General features: G+C 45.8%; 2 protein-coding genes across 3 annotated transcripts; one reads left to right on the top strand and one right to left on the bottom strand.

Annotated features, from left to right (window-relative positions):
• The first annotated feature begins 2,306 nt into the window (after positions 1-2,306).
• Positions 2,307-17,272, top strand: LOC105190050 (Chromatin assembly factor 1, p180 subunit). The gene is made up of 10 exons (XM_011152530.3): positions 2,307-2,628; positions 2,725-2,826; positions 2,918-3,690; positions 3,779-3,930; positions 4,005-4,429; positions 4,808-4,974; positions 15,481-15,629; positions 15,918-15,972; positions 16,093-16,231; positions 16,450-17,272. The coding sequence occupies exons 2-10, from the start codon at positions 2,751-2,753 to the stop codon at positions 16,698-16,700; spliced, it is 2,187 nt and encodes a 728-aa protein (XP_011150832.1). The 5' UTR covers positions 2,307-2,628; positions 2,725-2,750; the 3' UTR covers positions 16,701-17,272.
• LOC105190049 (zinc finger protein 226) lies at positions 5,368-14,673 on the bottom strand. Of its 2 annotated transcripts, none has more exons than XM_011152529.2 (5): positions 14,146-14,673; positions 7,493-7,751; positions 6,807-7,034; positions 6,460-6,605; positions 5,368-6,031 (listed from the first exon to the last, which is right to left on the bottom strand). In XM_011152529.2, the coding sequence occupies exons 2-5, from the start codon at positions 7,749-7,751 to the stop codon at positions 5,732-5,734; spliced, it is 933 nt and encodes a 310-aa protein (XP_011150831.1). In that variant the 5' UTR covers positions 14,146-14,673; the 3' UTR covers positions 5,368-5,731. The 2 variants fall into 2 exon arrangements, with proteins under 2 accessions (XP_011150831.1, XP_025153532.1); XM_025297747.1 differs by lacking the exon at positions 14,146-14,673 and adding an exon at positions 8,017-8,927.
• Positions 17,273-19,429: the final 2,157 nt, after the last annotated feature.

Raw genomic sequence — 19,429 nt, 5'->3', positions numbered from 1 at the left:
GGATAGATCGAAGAATATGTTATAACAATTTGGTACTGATATATGACAGCAACGAGGCAAAATATTTTTTCTTGTAACATGGTGCTTCGCGGGACTCGCTGTGATGTTTCGTACGACGCATGCTTTATTAATATATGATAAATTTTTGACGGCCGGATTGCAACATCTGGCTCTGTAGGGACCTCGATAATAGTTCAAAGAATATTCCATATCAATTCGGCGGTTACATATATCGCCAACGCAGCTGAATATCTCTTCTTGTGAAATTGTATTCGCGTGATCCGCCTTAACGCTTGATGCATCTTCATTTATTTATAATAAAAGTTAGACGGCCTGATTGTAAAATCTGGCTTTATGAGGATCTTGGGAATAGTGTTAGAAATATGCTATAACAATATGTTGATGTTATATTACATCAGTGAAATAATATATCTCATTTTGTAAAATGGTATTGTACTATACGTGATCCGCTCCGACGCTTCAAACATCTTTATTTATTTATGATACATTTTTCACGGCCTCACTGCAAAATCTGATTCTGTAGGTTTCTCGGGGATAGTTCAAAGAAGATGCTATAACAATTTGGCGGTGAAACATATCGTCAACGAGGTGAAATTTTGCATCTCCTACAAGGATTTTTCGACTGATTCGTTCCAACGCCTGGTACGACGGACGCTTTATTTATATATTATAAATTTTGGACGACCAGATTGCAAAATCCGGCTTTGTACCGATCTTGGGAATAGTACGAAGAAGATGCTGCAACAATTTGGTAATAATACGTATCTTCAAAGAGACGAAATATTGCATCTCGTAAAATGATATTTCGAGTGACTCGCAGCGACGCTTGGTACAGCGAACGCTCTATTAATTGATAAATTTTTGACGGCCGAATCGCAAAATCTGTAGGATTCTCGAGGATTGTTCAAGGAATACCATAATAATTTGGCGGTTATAACATTGTCAACGAGGCAATATATTTGTTCTTGTAAAATTGTATTCCGCCTGACTCGCTGCGATATTTGGTACAGCTGACGTTTTATTTGTGTATAATAAATTGTTGACGGCCTGTTTGTAAAATGTAACTCTGTAGAGATCTCGGGAATAGTTGTAGAAATATGCTATAACAAGTTCATGGTCATATTGTTGTATTCGACCCACAAGGTTTGTGGTAGCGTCCGTTGTCCGCGAGCCTTAGGCATCTGATGCTGATTTTGACATCCGAGCGAGGATTGTCCTGACGACGGAAAATCGATAAGAAGTAAACAACAAGAACAGCTGACAGAGAGTCTCTGGCAAGCTGTCATCGAAGACAGACGCGAGAATTCAGAATTATTAAAATAGAGAATTATTCTTGTTTAAAGCGTGAGCGAGTTATGCTGTAAATATTAAAGCTTCTTGGTCGTTACGCGGGTGTTTTCATTTACCTGAGTGCAAGCGCGAGTGTGAAAGTGAGCGCAACAATATATTACGTCAATAAGGCAAAATATTGCTTCTTGTAAAATGGTATTCCACCTGACTCGCTGCAACTCCTGGTGCGGCTAATACTTTATTTATATATTATAAATTTTTGACGGCCGGATTGTAAAATCTGGCTGTGTAAGGTCCTCAGGGATAGTTCAAGGAAGATGCTGTATCAGTTTAGCAATTATTCGTATCGTTAACGAAGCGAAATTTTGCATCTTGTAAAATAATTTTTGGAGTGATTCACTGCGATGCTTGGTACGGCGAACGCTTCATTTATTTTTCATAAATTTTGGACGGCCGGATTGCAAAATCTGACTTTGTGGGGATCTCGGAAATAATATAAGGAACATGCTATAATAATTTGGCGGTGATATATAACGTCAGCTAAACAAAATACGTCAATTTGTAAAATGGTATTGCACGTAAGTCGCTGCGACGCTTGGCTCACTCACTCAAAAGCCTGGAAAGCATTTTCTCGCCGTATATCGGCCGGCGAAATGCCCGAGTGAGTAAGACAAGGACAGTGCGATTGATCGCCTTGTCAATCTGACTTGATCCAACCTTCCTGCTCTTGCGCTCGCGCGCACGATGTTGGTTCGCGATCTCGCCGCACGAGGTCTCCAAAGTCAACGCTGGATTTGTCTCTGGCTCCTATAGACCCTCAAATAGTATTAAATTAAATAGTATGATAGTAAATTAAATAGTATGACTAAAGTCAAATAATTAAGTGGACCTTTTTATTTTCAAATAATACGACTTCGTTATTTAGGCTCTTTTCTTCAACATTGTCCATTACTACTTATTCTTAATAATGCGGACCTATCACATAAAGTTTACCCTTTCCACTGTCCATTTTCCCGCGGATTTTATCACAATGGCAAAGTGATGTTAGTGATGTGCTTGCAATGCTGTTTTTGAGTGGTATAGCATTAGGTTTTTGCTAAGAGTTGTTCCCTTTTGGATTAATATTTTTTTAAATTGCCGTTGCTAGTTGAATATCGACACACGATTTGCCTGGACCCTTCCCGTTCATTGAAATCTTCGTATAGGTTAGGACGACAATGTCGCATTGACAGATCTGTGCATCTCGTATTACTGTTATAATAATTATTGAAAAACGTCTTCGAGGATCGTATTTAAAAAACTACGAGATAAATTAAGGTGATTTAATTGTCATTTTGTTGAAATATATGATTTTCCTTATGTTCCAATTTCTTTATTAAAGAGGAAAAAATATTTAGTAATGCTTTCTTTTAGCAAATTTAATCAAGAAAATAAAAGCAATGGACGTTTCTATAGAAGATGACGACTGTACAATAGAAGTAATCACACATTCACAGAAGAAAAAACTAAAACAAGGTATTTTTACTTCAAAGTTTACTTTAGAAACATTTGTAGTATATCTTCTATATGCATATAGAATATGTATATGTTTAATTGGTTATTTCAGCACGGCTGCCATTTCAAACGTTAAGTGCTTCTAAGTCACCAAACAGTACAAACAATGTGCCCAATAAGAAGAGAAAAGTAGTATCACCTTTAGAAGAAATCAAGAATAGTAAACTAACAAAATATACAAAGGAAAATTCTGCTAAAAGCATCTCAAAGGATAAAGAAGAAGTGGGAGAAAAGTCTGATACTGATGTAGAATGTAATGAATTAATATCGGATGAAGAAAAAAAAGACTTGGAGCAAAGTAGTAAACAAGATCATGAGAAGAAGGAGAAAATTGATGTTACGCCAAAAAGGAGTTCTGTAACAAAAAGTAAAACACTTGAAAAATCTCGAAAGAAATCTGGTGCTTTGACGAAGTTTCTCATGAAGGCAGATAGTGAGCCTTCAAGTAATATAATTTGTGATAGTAGTTCACTTAAATCAAAGGATTGTCAAAATACAACAAACTTGCAGTCTCTGGAATCTCCATTGCTGCATACGTCTCGAGTGAGTGAAGAAACAGAAAATGTTATTGTTTTAGAAGATTCTACTACATGTGTGAAATCAGACTCTGATGTCGCTATTTTATCTTCGGATACTGACACTCAAAGTGACTTAGACAAGTCGAGAACAAGTATGAATGAAGAAAAAATTAAAAAACCTACAACTCCAACTACTTCAAAGGATGACAAAGATGCGATGATGAAACTTAAGAAATTAACACCTAGACAAATAGAAAAGAGAAAGGAAATAGCTAGGAGAAAGGAGGAAAGAGCAAAATTAAAAATGGTATGTTACATGATAAAGGCTTAAGTTCTTTTGTCAAATGTATTTTCACTTTATGCTTCAATATTATCATTTATTTTTCATCTCTTAGGAGAAAGAGAAGAAACGTTTAGAGGAGAAAGTGAATAAGCGTAGGGAGAGACAGGAGAAACAGAAAGAAAAGGAAGAAAAGGAGAGACTAGAGAAAGAGCAAAAGAAAAAGGAGAAAGAATTAAAGGAGCTCAAGAAACAGATGGAAATCGAGTATGAATAATACTTAATTATACTTTGTTATCATCTTTTATTGTCCTTTCAGTAAATATTATTTGTTATTACAGACAAAAACAGAAAGAGAAAGAAGCGAAAGAGGAAGAACGAAGAAAACGAGAGGAGGCTAAAGAGGAAGAAAAGAGAAAAAAAGAAGAGGAAAAATTGGAGGCTGAGCGTAAGAAGCAGAAGGCAGCGTCGAATTTTGCCAGTTTTTTTGTTTCTAAAAAACAAGAAGCTAAATCCATGGAAGAGGAAAGTATTGTCGAAGTGAAAAATTTTATGCCCTTTGAGGTGAAAGTTGACATGCGAATCGCGCCGGTGTGTCGAAGAACGTTGAGTGAACACGAAAGATCATTATTCGATGAAAAATGCAACACAAAAGATGCAAAGTCCGAGCTGTATCTCGAGAATGTTAGAAAAGGTAGAATCGTACCACGAGTTTCTTCTAAAACATGGCCGCTGGAAGCGAAGGATAACGACATCATTTTATTAGGTAAATACTACGTTTGTGCTTTAGCTAAGCTATGCGAATAGAATAATTTGATAAATCAACTCAAATTAATGTACTAATATATAGGCTGCGTTCCGAAATTCACTGCCAATACTGAAAATACATAGTTTGTGTCACGTATAGATTTTCAGTGCTGGCAGTGAATATTGGAACGCAGCCATAATATGATAGTAAATGTAATATGATAACACTCTAGACATGAACTTAACCTAATTTTGCCTTTTTTTACGTACTATATGTATTACGTAATATTTGATTACTCATATGCTCAGATTATTTTTTAAATAACCGAGTATCAGAGAAATATCCGAAAACTCAGGATATCAACTTTTGCATATTTTGATTCAATTATTTCTACAGACGAGGATGATGATGGCAACTCTAACATAATCAGGGAGACGCGTTATTTGGAGAAACACCGACCGAAGTTACTGCAGTTCGGGGACAACCGTCGTCCTCCATACTGGGGCACGTGGAGAAAACGCAGCAGCGTCATAAGTCCTAGGCGGCCGTTTGTGAAAGATCAGGTAAGAATCATCGTTCTCACATTCAATAATGTCAAAGGGAGATCGAAGAGAACGAAGTTAGACTTCAAAGTAGTCGCAAAGAACAAAACACGAATGTGCGTGTGATTTTCTGGTGATAGGATTTTATTATCACTCATATAATATTGATAAAAATTTCTTATTGAAGTAACTCTTTTAACTGCCACTAAGGAGGACTGATCGTTCTAATACTAGGTAGATTGAAAGTAATCTCTCTTTGGATCCAATATAATCTTCACTTAATCGCGCCGATTGTATTTCCTCACAGTTGAAGAATTTCGGCGTGGCTAACCTACTTTTATCTTAATAAATTTGCATGATAAATCCTTCGATCGTCATGGAATCGTCGTGGAAACAACGCAAGACGCTATGTCATTCTGTCGAACAGTTCACATCCAGTAGTTCTTAACGCTCGATAGACTAAGAAATACGCTTCTGGAAGTTACAGAATGTGCTAAATGTGCTTCGAGCAGCAGATAGAGACGCGAACTCTTTTTAGCATCATCTAATTGATTTTTATGAATAAAATGAACAACGTTTTATCTAGTTCTCGACCTTCCATCGACCGTCAGTCGTTGTAAGCGTTAAGAACAACCGTTACTAGTTCGACAAGTTATCTCAATGTTAGCTAGTGTTTACGTACTTTAAGCACTGTACGCGTCGATCTTCTTATATACTATATAGAAGGTATGTCGCGTGCGTTAACGCGTTCGCCTGTCGATTTCGACCCGCGTCGGTTCTAAATCTCCGCTGGTAGAACATTCATCTTGCCGCCGCGCAGTCCTCTAGCCCCGTGGAACAACGGATAGGCGTTCTTCCGATGCACCTTGCGATGTTTGGCCAGGTGATCGCTGCGCGCGAATTTCTTCGAGCACATCTCGCACTGATACGGTTTCACGCCGGAGTGCGACCGTCGGTGTCTGGCCAGCTCGTCCGATCGGCTGAAACGCCATCCGCACCCGGACCAAGTGCACGCGAACGGTTTCTCGCCAGTGTGTCGGCGCAAATGAGCTTTCAAGTGGGATGCTTTCGCGTAGACCTAAAATCCAGATTTGACGATTCGCTCAAACTAGCTGACTCCAGTAGGTCGCGTCGAGTCAACAAATGAGACTCGACGCGACGAGAGAGTAGCGAATTTTATAAAGAATAGACTATACGTTCCACACGACGAAGGCGAGTCCGTCATTCGTTATGGACAACGTTGGTACACATTTTGCACCTATATTAACACCGTGTGTAATTTTCGAGAAAAGAATCTTAAGAAATATCATCGTCAGAGTCCTCAGATGTACGATCAAGTCAGAGTCAAACAAGCCAACGAATGTCGATTTTTCTTTTTTTTTTTTTTTTTTGCTGATTAGAAATATATCAGGAATATATTTAATTTCTTTTCTTTACGAGAAACGGTGGCTTCGTTCTTTTTGTACGAAACGACTGGAAAATATTGCACATCGAGCGGGTCGTTACCTTCACACACCCTTGATAAGTACACGGGAAGCACCGGTCCTCGGTCGCAGTCGCTAAGCTGCGATTGGTGTAATCATGCGTCGCCAACGCGGCGGTAGCTGCTGACGAGATTAGGAGGCTGTCGTCTAGCTGGTTGTTGTTGTAATCTGCAATCGAGACGCGTGCACATTAGTCGCGTGAGCTTAACGCACGATCATCGAGAGAGCGTGGACGTTCCGGACGCGGTATCGCTTTTATTAGCGTTGCGCGCGATACGTTAATTGCCTTTATCTCACGAGGAACACGGATCGACTCGCCGGTACGACCGCGATATCCGCGAGCTTTCGCGACGCGATAGTTTCACGCACCTATCGCGCTAGTTCCTAGCGTGTTCTCCAACGTGCACAAGTCGATCCCGAGCACCAGCAGCGGCTCCTCGTACTGCGGCGTCTGCTGCGGATTCGGCAGCGGCAGATGCAGAAATCCTTCGCATCCCGCGGTGCACAGCGGCGTCCTTTCCGGCAGACCGGAGTTCCAGCTCTTCTCCAAACACCAGTCTAGTTCCGAGTCCAGTTCGCTCAATTCGCTCAGGCAACCTGCACAGACGAGCGCGAAGGCAACGCGTGCGATTAGCCGGAGCGTGTCTCGTATAGAAGGCTGCGATATTCTCTCGTTTCTGCAGCGTCCGTGATCGATTTTTCGATACACTTACAAGGCTAAATTTGTTTTTGATAATGCGTCGTGTATCATACGTTGATACTCGGATATCTTTCTTTAACCTTATAATTAAAAAATATAGAACCTCACCACACAAGGATAATCCGTCGTACCGTTTTTTTAAATATTTCAAATAGTACCGGAGCATGTCTCATAGCCGACATAGGCGACAATTGTCAGAACGACTCACATGGTCTTTGTTCATTCTGAAATTCATCGAGCTGAAAAGTACTGCGAAGCTATATTCTTTTTTACTTGACGGATGCCGGGGAAAATTCTCCTCGTATGTGTTTGGATTTTTAATTATTATATACACGCGATACGTGGAAATGCATACCTGACGATGTGGACGTATTGGTGGTCGACCAGTCGTTCCACAACGACTTCGTGGAGTAAGTTAAATCGGTGTAGCATTCCATTGGATTCGTCGCGATGCTCGACTGACTGTTGATCAGGCCGAAGTCGTCGCTGAGCGGAGCCTCGCACGACACCTCGTAATCGTACGGTAAATTCATCTTGGTCGGAGAGAGTAGTTGTCTCTCGACACCAGTGTCCATCGTCAGACCCAGGCTAGAGAACAGCAGTTCGTCCGTCATCTACGAATAAACGCAGATGAACGTCCGTGAGAGGGAGGTTTCTTTACCTCAAATTATAACTTCAAATTTCTGTCCTCGCAGTTTCCCCTGTTCCCGCAGATTCAATGCTCTTCGACAGACGATCGTATTATTTACACGATCAGACGCATCAGATCGAAATATGGTTTGTGTTTCAATGCAGCAAAGTCGTTCTTTCATTAATTAAACATCGTGCGAATTTGACTTGCGACTTGAACCCGCGCACGCACCGTTGCGTTATACTCACATCGAACGTCATGGCTTCCTCGATCATGATGACGAGAGATCAGCCGACTAGGATTGAGATCAATCTCTCGCACGGGAGTGCACTTTTCGCGTCGCGAGAGTCGCGCTGTCAAAATTACAATTCTTCCAACAACAATCGCGTCCGGTGTCCAATGTGCATGGTCGCACCGAGGCTTCTCCGAGTCGGATTCGCGTTTCTCGATCACACGAGATCACCCGTCGTCTATCGGTCGTCTAAGTGGACTTGGGCGATTATGGTACTCGCGGTGTATTCCGGCGATATATCAGTCAAGTCGTGGCTCGCTCGATCGCACTGTATCATAGTCGCGCTCTCCCTGGCGATGAGAGACGGAGCGCGTCGTGTCCGCGACGATCGATCGCAGATCGATCGAGATATCAGATCGGAGCAGCAGCGAGAACGACGGTGACGACGGTGGTTGAGCGGTGGATTCCGTTCGAGAGCGACTTGGAGCGCGGAGGAAGACTCATATTTCGACTCGACCGCGATCGCTGCCGTGAGGAATTATCGAGGCGACCTTGAACGCGGGTTATACGGTGACAATGCATTCGTCGCGCGAAAGGCATGCGTTCGTCGGCGAAAAGCGAGTAAACAGCACCGACGAACGGAGAAGCGCGCGCGCGCGCGCGCACGTCGAGGTCGGGGGTCGTGATGTCGCCGAGACCGCAACTCGATCGAGACTGCAACTGGTGCTCGTCCTCCAACCGAGAAGACGTCGGCGAGAGCGTGTGACGAGAGTACGTGGCGCACGGCTCCCCCGAGATAAGGATGTTAGCCTGTGCCACCCGGTGCTGTCACCGCGCCGATCCCAAGGGACCGGCCGATCGCGCGAACACCGATCCAGAACACCGAGAGCGCGAACGCGCGCCAGCCAGCACTACCGTCACCATCATCATCATCAACACCACCACCACCACCACCGTCGTTGTCGTCGTCGTCGTCCTCCTCCTCCTCCTCCTCCTCCTCCTCCTCCTCCTCCTCCTCCTCCTCCTCCTCCTCCTCCTCCTCCTCCTCCTCCTCCTCCTCCTCCTCCTCCTCCTCCTCCTCCTCCTCCTCCCCCCCCCCGCATCGTCATCGTTTCTCCTCTCTTGGTCCGCCGATATTAGTCGTTAGAGATGGGATTGAGTATCTCGCAAACGGCTTAGCCAGGAAGCCGGCAAGCCGGTAGTTCCGAGTTGCTTTTTTTTTACAACTTTTTCACAACTATAATAGCGGCCGAAACGAAGGGAAAAATGTGCGAAACCGAGACGGACGGTGGAGAGCGACGGAGACTTGAGCTTGGAGCTTGAACGTACACGCGAAACGTCATGAAAATTTTTATTTCTTTTTTCGTTCTGCTCTTTTGTTATTATTTTTTTATTGTGCTCTTGGAGGTTCCAAGTGGCGTCCCTCTGTTGATCGCAATTTTGCTTTACATTCGGTAGTTCTCTTTTGTTTGTTTGTTCGTTCCGTTGTGAGTACGTGGGATCGAATCTAAGTACTGGCTGCGATACCCGGGTTCGTCAGTGCATATCGATTCTGCAACTTGATTCCATTCCTGTCGATCGGATTTTCGCCTCTTTTTCGTTTTATTTCTTTGTTGGATTTTTTTTTTTTCTCTTTTTGCGGCCCCAACTGCGGCGCCATCTCTGTTGATCGCGATTTTTCTCGTGACTTCTCTCGCGCGGGATTGAATACCGCGCGGCTTCGCCAGAACGTGTCGTGAACTTGATCCCATCCCTACCGATCGGACAATTAGCCCGCTTATTTACGATTCCCCGGACAGCAGCGGCGATAATCGCGATGCTCTCGCCGCCGGCTATCGGCACCGCGCTGATTTCGCGTCGCGGATTCGGAAGAGAGAAAGAGCGAGAGCACCCTCTCTTCGTCTTCGGGGATGTCTCGGGGATGCCGTCGCGTTGTCGTGCACGTGGCTCAGGCACCAGATAGACATGTACTATATATATAATATATATCTCTGTGGCAATTCCAATTCGTGATGTAATCTGAGGAGCGGACTGCTGGATCCATACTCCGATCGAGCGTACGTACAAGCACGGCGAGGGATTATCTCGCGATTTCGTGACGTTGCGAGGCTCCGGGAGAGCGCGTCGAGGAAACTTTTTTCCTTCATGAATCGGACGGACAGTCGCGCGCTCCGTTAGGCGATATCGAATTATCTTCGCGAAAATTCGTGCGTGTTCCCGAAGAAAATGGTCGTGCGTGCAAGTTGCTGAAGCCCGGATTTTTTTTCACGACGAGAATCTAATCGGTGCGATCAGTCCCTTCTGTCTTTTCAGCTCGAGCAAATTTTACATTTTTGCGCACGTTCGTTTCCCGTGTCCGGCTGTTTCTCTCTCCTCTTTTATGCATATTTGTTTCTCTGTCACATTTTGTGTAACACTTTCACTCTCTTTCCTAAATTATTTTATCCTAAATTATTATATGCCTCATGTTTGAATCTTTTGTAGATTACGTACTTTATTATTTCATCTTTCAACACGCACATATGCATCGATCAAGGGGGATGGGTATCTCCTCGGTCTCTTCTTGAATTACGCAATTAGAAGTGATTGTGATTCGCGAGTCTTGTCCGGCGGGAAGCGTTTGTTTCCTTTTCACCGAAAATCCTACAACTCGGACGTTACTGATCAGCCGAGAATGTCGTCACGGCGCGGCGGCGAGCGAGACTTCGAGAGTCCGAATTAACATCGGTTGTTTTGCGATCGCGACCGAAAATCGCTGACGGTTGTATCGAACGAGAGCTGTTGACCCGAAACGGCGGACGGATGAACGAATCTTCGCGGATTATACACGAAGATTATCGTCGAGGAAAAAACGACAAAAGCGAAATGACGAAGAAGAAGAAGAAGAAGCAGAACACGATGCACGGTTTCTCATCGCGCGTATTCGACTCGACTTCGCGCAACGCGCCGACGATTTTCGTCTGCAACACGACGCGATGACAACTTTGACCCAAAGCGCGACACGGAGGCCCGATAAAGGTGTCTCACCCGAGTCACCGTCATTAGGAGTTCGATCGCTCGTTTATCATTGCGGGGCTGACCTTAGACCTCGCAACGTTGTGCGCACTGCCTCGCGCTCAATTGACGATTCGTGAGAGCTTGAACCAATCGTCCGTGGCGAAAACAACGCGTGCATAGGTGAAATTAATTCGAGAGATCGGATGTGACATCTGTCGGATTTGTTGATCGTCCCGGCCGTCCAAGACGCGATTCCGAACTGATCGCGAAATCGCCGGTAGCGAGTCGGTAGCGAGGAAATGACAGGAGAAACCTCGGCTGCAATATCGAGTGGGACGTAAACGCTCGCGGGGATTAAACGTCTTCGTGGGGGAAAAAATCTGCCGTTACAACTGGGAAACTACTGGTTCGGGAAATCTACAGCCGAAATAATATACAGGTGCTTCCGTGCCGCGCTGACTAAGTTTCAGAGCTAAATGAAATTGTTGATCGTACCGAGTAAAATTTGATACTGTAACGCGGGTGGATTTGCAGAGAAACAATGATTCCAGCAGAACCGATGGAAAATACGGCTCAGAATTTTTTACGGAACGATGCTCGAGATAATTGCTCCTTCTGCCGTTGGATTGACGGAGATTCGGAAAAACACCGGTGGATTTGATCACGTGGAACGAATAATTGTTAACCACAATCTCCTCATTGGCAAAATCGGATCCGCTCAATGCTGAAAATCAAGCCTCAGATTTCGTCAAACTGCGAATCCGAGAGCGATCCATTTCTTTCCGCGAATCTACGCGCGGAGATTTCCCTCGTTTCCGGCGTTGCGTCCCTTCAGACTCTCATAAACTCTCGGAGCGCGCATGCCCCGCGTGTTAATTATTCGAAATTATATGCGCGGCTACCAGAAATTTTACAATGATACTATATATATAGAATGTTGATAGAGATAGGAATAGTGAGATAGCGAGAGGAACAGAGAGAGAGAGAGAGAGAGAGAGAGAGAGAGAGAGAGACATGTAAACGCAGTTACACGTCGATGTCTGATACGTTGGCACGCGCGGATATCGGATGAATTTCGTGTTTTATCCAGGAGCGATATATCTCACTGACGTTCGTATACGCTACGTAATATTCCGCGAATACACCGCGCTTTCGCGCGCAACTCACGTGCGGCTGTTTTAACCCTTTCGATGCGGCGCGGTGCAACCGGTATCAATTTTCATCCCGATTGCCGCTCAATCGCGCAACGTACCTCCGTGATTTTGTCCGGGCATTAACGAGTATAACATTCTATTCCGGCATTATGGCAGAAAATGATTATCGCGCGAATGCGAATTACGCTACGCGCTCTTTCCACGTTCTCGGAATATCGAGGAGAAAAATTAAACCCTCTTTCGGAAAATCGTTCCCCCTCTGAGACATCACTTCATGAGACTCAAAACGTGGAAGGAAGGAAGCAAGGAAGGAGGTAGTAGTCGCGCTGTCTTCGTCGAGCAATTACGTTCATCTACGCAGAGAGTTATCGCGCTCGCGTTGGTTGAAACACGAGTGATGCGCGTATGCTGGAAAAATGTCGGTGTTGCTTAACGTATATATTTTAATTAAAGTATCAGTCGCAGTTGCGCGGCGTCGTCACTTTCGCGCGATAGTCCGTTTCGCGCGAAATTTATGTGCTCGGAGATAACGCACGGCGTGTTTATCTTGTGACGCATTTTAGAACCTGCATTGTTATGAACTGCGTGGAATACCGTGAGCGGAATAGCGCGCGCCTATTTCATTTCCTTGTCTCTCGTTCTCATTCTCTCTCTCTCTCTCTCTCTCTCTCTCTCTCTCTCTCTCTCTATCTATCTCCTTCGCGCAGTCCATTCGATCATTGATATTTATTTCTAAAACACTCATCATGAGGGATAAAAAAGATCTCTCAACCGAGCAAACGTCGTGAGGAATTTTCCGTCAAAAAGTCACAGTTCAATCTCCGAGAATTTAGAAATAGAATTCTCCAGTCGTTCGCGAGAACCCCCATTTCGATCGTTCAGAAATTCAGATTGCCCCTCGGAATATTCGTAAATATCCGTGTCGATGATAAAAAATATCGGGCGTGGCGAGCTTGAAAAAAAAAAAGAAGGACAATTAAATCGGTTTACGACGGAAACGCGACTCTCGACGAGCGCGTCTGCTTTCGAGAGCGCGCGCGGCCTCGTATCGCGGAGCCCACAAAGCGTTATTACAGGGCTAATCACGTTTTACGGCGATGACAGTTCACGAGCGGCAGCGGGAGGGCGGGCACCGATTTCCATGCGCCGCGGCCGCGCGTCGTCTCGGTCACGCTATATAATATAACGGCCGTAACGAAGTGCAGGTCTAGCCGAATATTCGTGAAATAAATCAGTCCGATTGCCGGCCTCCTAATCTACGGTGTGCACGACGAGGAGCACCGGTCGTAATCTTAATGGGGCATAAAACAGCCATTACAGATGGCCCGGCGGGCGACAACACGCTGTAAATAATGTACGGCGCTTCGGCATGCACCGGCGAGCGTTAGCGCATCCCGCGCCCGCAGGCCGAGATAACTGCGCTTTCCTTCTTGGGCGTTGCGCATCCTTTCGGCCACGTGTGCGTGCGTGCGTGCGTGCGTGCGTACGTGCGTGCGTGCGCGCGCGAAGGGTGCCCCCGGTGCTGTGGGGTGAAGGGGGAAGGGTAGGTCTGCTTAGGATTCTCTCGACATCCCGGTGTCGCGTGAACGCGTGAAGAGCCGATACGATTGGTTAGTAGCCGGGGGTCGTAAGGCATTAACCGGGGATAGATAAGATTTCCTTTCAAAGTCGCGTCCTCCGCTCGTGGTGAGAGGTTTCTTCCTTTGATAATTGCGCGGGCTATTCTCTCTCTTGTCTCTGCAGTTTCTCGCTCGACGAGAGCGGTTCAGCTTTCAGCTTTGATTTCTGCCATTAAATTTAACACCTAGACACTATTTCGTGAGCGTGAACGCTCGAACATGAGTAAGTGGAGGATCGACAAGTGAATAAATAAATAAGTAAACGAAACGCGAAGAGGAGTCGGACGAGGAGCGAGGAAGGAAATGTACGATTGGTCCCAGAACACCGCGTATCCTCGATAATAAATTACGCGCCTCATGAGACGTCATACGTACCTTCGTGTTGCTGCCAAAAGCTGCTTGCGAGCGCGCGTACGCGCTCTCCTCTCCCTTTTTTGGTTTATTAGCGAAAAGAGAGCCGGCGATTGTTTTTATGTTACTCGCCCGAGCGACGAGTGTATCAATCGCCCGTGAGATTACGTTTCTCCCCGATAATAAATTAATGTCTCGAGAAGAGTCTTGTAATTGATGCTCACGTAGGGATGAAATCGACGTTGATTTATCGAACAAAGGATATCTCGCGCCGCGGTGCAAAGAGAAAAGACGGACAGAGGGAACGAGATAGAGAGATAGGAAGGGAGAAAGAGAGAGAGAGAGAGAGAGAGAGAGAGAGAGAATTTATCGACTTTTTCGGCGAGAGAAACGCGCACTTCCGCGACACGATTTTATTCCCGCGCGCCGAGCCGAAATTGATTCCGATTATAATTATCGCGCGTCCGATGACGCGCATTACAACGCGCGTGTTATCGCGCGTTAAAACAGCGCCATTTATCTATCTCGATCCAAAATATCGCGCGAATATTTTATATTCTCGCAGCACCAAAGGAGGACTGTTCTCCCTAGCTAGCGAAGGAGTGAAATTCGAAATTCGGCGAAGCGCGAGAAAAAGAGTACCGTAAAAATAGCTACTCGAGGTTGAATATCACCGCGTACGCGATGATGATGAAAATAGCTACTTTAACAAGCTACCAAGTTGCAAACGCGAATAACGAGAGCCGCGCGGTGTACTACGTGCATTCCCGTCTCCGAGGGCGGGGTTACGACACACTTCTTCAGGACTTCGTGCTTCCCGACGCGTGACGCGTCGCACTCTTCAACAGGCGAGACCGCGGACGAGGACCGACCTCGCGCATCGTTGTTACACGAAGGTGTCTCCGACGCGAAAGTCCCAGCTGCAATCTTTCGCGGTAAACCGCGGTCGACACTTGTTCACCGAAACACGATCCCGAGAGTAGGACTGTATCTACATTTTGATGGAACGTCCAACGAGCGACTACGTACGGATCTCGGTGCGACCATGAGTCGGAGATGGTCGCCGAAAGCCGCGATATCGCTCGTCAAGGAAGTCGCTTGATACCGACGTCCTGCTTATTCATGACGAGCATCATCAAGCTCTGTGGTCGCGCTCGAGACTAGAATAAACAGGCCGAAGATAGACATCGTGTAAAATAACGCCGACGATAGGGTGAGATCGCGATCGTAGGGTCGATACTTTATCGAAAGAGTATTCGCGCGATAAGTAATGCTGGTGCGTTGACGTTGACAGGCAAGCGGGAAGAACTTACACACGAGTGTGTATGTGTGTGTGTGTGTGTGCATTTCGTATTTTAGAAATGGTTCGACTACGAAATCGATTCCGACGACGAGTGGGAAGAGGAAGAGCCAGGCGAGTCCCTCAAAGGATCCGACGACGAAAAGGACGAGGAGAACCCGGAAGATAACGAATACGACGTCGACAACGAGTTTATGGTGCCGCATGGGTAAGTATCGTGCAAACGACGATTGAACGTCGCGAGTGAGCGAGATTTGTTCCGAACACAATCGGGAATTCGTCTTTTCGGTCTCGAAGTATTAAGTCTGAAGCTGCGAGAACGATTAACTTCGTTATCTCTCGGCATCATTGTTAATATTAATTCATACGACGCACACGCGAGGATCGCGAGCGCCGCGTTACATAAAGATAAATAATCGACATAGCCGAGTGTGCGTTTATTATATTTTGCGAATATGTGCGCGTGCTGTTCTAAGAAAAGCATTTTGCAACTTAGATACTTGTCCGACGAGGAAGCGCGGGCCGACGAAGAGGAAATGGAAGATATTATAGTAAGTATATATTATAATGATAGAAGTTGAGAAGGAGTTGCTCTTTCTTTCTCTCATATACAAGAGCTTTTACTTGAATATACGGGTCAGCGTGAAACAAGCATTGTCCGCCTGTTGCAGTCGCCGCAAACACAGAAGATGAAGCTGAAACTACTAGGCGAGCAATTCGAAGCCGAAAGAAAGACGAAGACGCACAAACTGCAGCCGAAGATAATCGGGTGCGTTTGGCAAGGGCCCAGCAACGTACTCTCGGATGACGGTGAGTATATTTTAGCCGCGAGAAAAAAGTATCGTCCTGTTTCGCACACGCAAACGAATATTGTCTCTGGTGATTATACTCATCAGTTTTGTTCCTTTTGCGTACTCGTGCGTGTTGCATTTTTTATTTTATCTACAAACTTTTTACAAATACTTGTCACGTGTGCTCTTTCCGTCAAATGGATATTATAACGTGTATTGATCGAAACTGCATTTCAGCACCTACGAAGCTCCGGGAGTTCGTGTCGATACGGCAAATCTGGGTCAGTCACATATCGATAATATTTCCGTCATCGGTGTCAACGGAGAACAACGCCGCGGCCGGTGAGTGCAAAACGCCATCGCAACAGTCATCCGGCCGAAGCGGGAAGAAGAGCAAGTTGCCCGACGAGGCTCCTCCTAATCTGGTCAGCGGGGAGCTAATGCGAAACTGGTTAGGCTTCCGATCGGAAACGCAAGTTTCCGACTAACGAATGTCCGCGTGTGACTCATTTTTTGTGCCTTAGGACTGTTGCGAATCTTTCGAGATTGATCGCACGCTCGCTCCTGACGTGTTGGAAGGGTGCTTAGCGATTGGAAACTGTCATCAATCAGTTTTGTAAATTGGAACTGTTGTTCTTTTTTTCTTTTTTTCTTTTCTCTTTTGTAAAAATTATGGAGAAAGCGCAGAAAATGCAGAAAAGATGCGGAATATGATTCAGGACCTCCTTTCTAGTGCTTTCGCAGTCAATTACATTATGTGAAAAAAACATTATAATTAATCCTGTCCGGCAAGGAAACTTTCGAAGATTCTGCTATGTGCGAATTATAAAGACGCATCGCAACCCGCAAAGTGTAGGCAAGAAGCGGAATAATGTGTTCGATTAACCCCACGAGACAGAATTCGTTCCAGAATAATATTCTCACTTTCATGCGCTGCATCTCAACGAACATTGCAAATGCTGTGCTGCCAACGGACACGTTTATATTTAATATCTATCAATATTACTTTTTTATAAGATCCTTGTTGCGATAAATGTTTACGAAATATATTTTATATCGATGAAAAGTTGTCCTTCCTTCTTGCACCATCACGACGCGAAAGATGGCTGCTCGCGATCGCGTTTTATCAGAGGAAGCGAAGGCGCCGTCGTCGTCGACAATTTCAATAATCTGTAGTCGCTTTTACCGGAGTGTCCTTTTTGTCGCCGGAATGAACTGTACGATCTCCATCGACGGAATCGAAAAATGTGCAATCGCCCACAGAGGAAACCCGTTTTCCTTTCGGAGTGCAGTCATCCCGTGAAGCGGTTGCACCTCGCGATCGCGATCGCGCTTGTGCGGGGGAAAGAACCGAGAGAAAAAAAATAAGACCATTCGTCCGGAGAGGAAGTTTTACAGTCGGTAGTTCGGGACCGTACCTCCGGGGTGTACCACCGGGCCGCGGCATATGGCCGGAATAACGAAAGGGCGCTCCCCGAGATTGCGGCAATTATCGAGTTACGTTACGAGATCCGAGCCGTTAAGACGCGGCCGTAGAAAACTCCGGGCCGCGCAAGGGCCACGGACGACCGCTGCGAGAGAGTTTTATACGTGAATTACGCTAATTTGCGATGATTACTTCGTGGCGGTACCAGAAGACCCCGACGAGAAGCGGCGGCGGCGTAGCGATTTGCCGGAAGGAACGCGTCGTTCGCGAGTCGAGGAGACGCCGCTACCGCCACGTATAAGCGTCAATAGTCGCCAATTTATTGTGGTGGAATCCCGATTATCCCACGCGAGTCAAATCGACTTCGGTATTCGACGGCTGTATAAACGGCAACGGAGATGTATCAACCTCTCGTGATATGATAAATGTGATATATCTTATTCATGTATATATTTGTTTTCAGGACAGGTAAGTAAGAATACGTGACCAACTGTGTCACGTAGGTTTGTGTGTTCGCTCTTAACTCTCGCTCGACTCCATACTAAATTTCATGTTGAACGACGTTTCTCAGACATTGCACTTTCGCGAGTCGAAGATGCGCGTAGTTGCTCATAAATCTCCCATTATCTCGTAATAAAATCTTTAAAGAATTCCACGAGATTACAAAGTATGGGCCGGGTTTCCTCGATCCCAAGCGCGAACTTACATATATGTGCACGAGATCTGCTGATTAAATACCAACAGAAAATTTTTAATTACGCGATATATCCTCAAACGCGAATCAACGCTGGGAAGCTTGCGTCACACTCTGAAATCAGATCTAGGTATCTCACGTGAGACAAGTCGGTATTTCTTGCGCGTCAAACAGCGAAGCGCGATAAAAAGAGGTGTGAATATTAAATCAAGTTCAAAGAGACGCGCGAGCGTTTCGCGCACGGGTAATAATTTTCCGACGATTGGAGGAGGTCTTGAAAAAGCAGCAAGCACGAAAGCATTGTTTCGCGATATCGCGTATTTAGCGTACATACGCGGTAAATTACCGTCCACCATGTACACGAACGGCCCGGCGAGACTGCACCCGCGCGCGCGGCGTAATCATCGGGTTAATTAAAATTACAACTATTTCCAGTCCCGCGAGGTACCGGCGCGGAGCTCGAGCTCTACCTCGCTCGAAAAGCACGCCGCGCACGTTGTTCACCGGCGCGTGAGTAATGTCCGTTAATTATTTGACAAAGTGGAAAAAATATCCAGCAAGGTCGAAAGAGAAAGAGAGACTGAGGGAAGCGCACCCCACGGGTGCCGGAACCGTGAAGTATAGAGATAGCGGCACGAATTCGGGGCTCCTACATGCGCGTCAAAGTGCATCACGTAGCTGGATGTTGCGCGAAAACAGCGAGCGAGCGACCAGGTGAAACACATTACTTTATTCGAGGCAACAGCGAGCAGTGTTGTTTCGTTATCGCGACAGAGCCACACTTCATATCCGACGAGCCGATGGACACGAAGGCCCAGTCCTCTTCACCGGTTCGACTCTCGCGAATTCAGAGAGGGAAGGTGAAAAGGGCGTCTTTTTTTTGTTTCCCAACCCGGTCCTGGTATGCGATCTCGCGGACGACGCGGCGGCGGCGACGGCGGCGACGGCGAGAGACGCGGAGGGTGACGGTGGTGGTGGTGATGGTGGTGGTGGTGGTGGTGGTGGAGGTGCAGCGGGAAGCAGAGAAGCAGGGAGCAGAGAGGGCATGAGAGGAGACGAAGCGGGAATAAAGTGGAGTAGACCGGAATAGAGTACAA

This window comes from Harpegnathos saltator, unplaced genomic scaffold, assembly GCF_003227715.2.
Source record: "Harpegnathos saltator strain DR-91 unplaced genomic scaffold, Hsal_v8.6 scaffold185, whole genome shotgun sequence".
NCBI lineage: Eukaryota > Metazoa > Arthropoda > Insecta > Hymenoptera > Formicidae > Harpegnathos > Harpegnathos saltator.
Note: the sequence above shows the minus strand (reverse complement) of the source record. Positions and strands in the feature narration are given on the sequence as shown.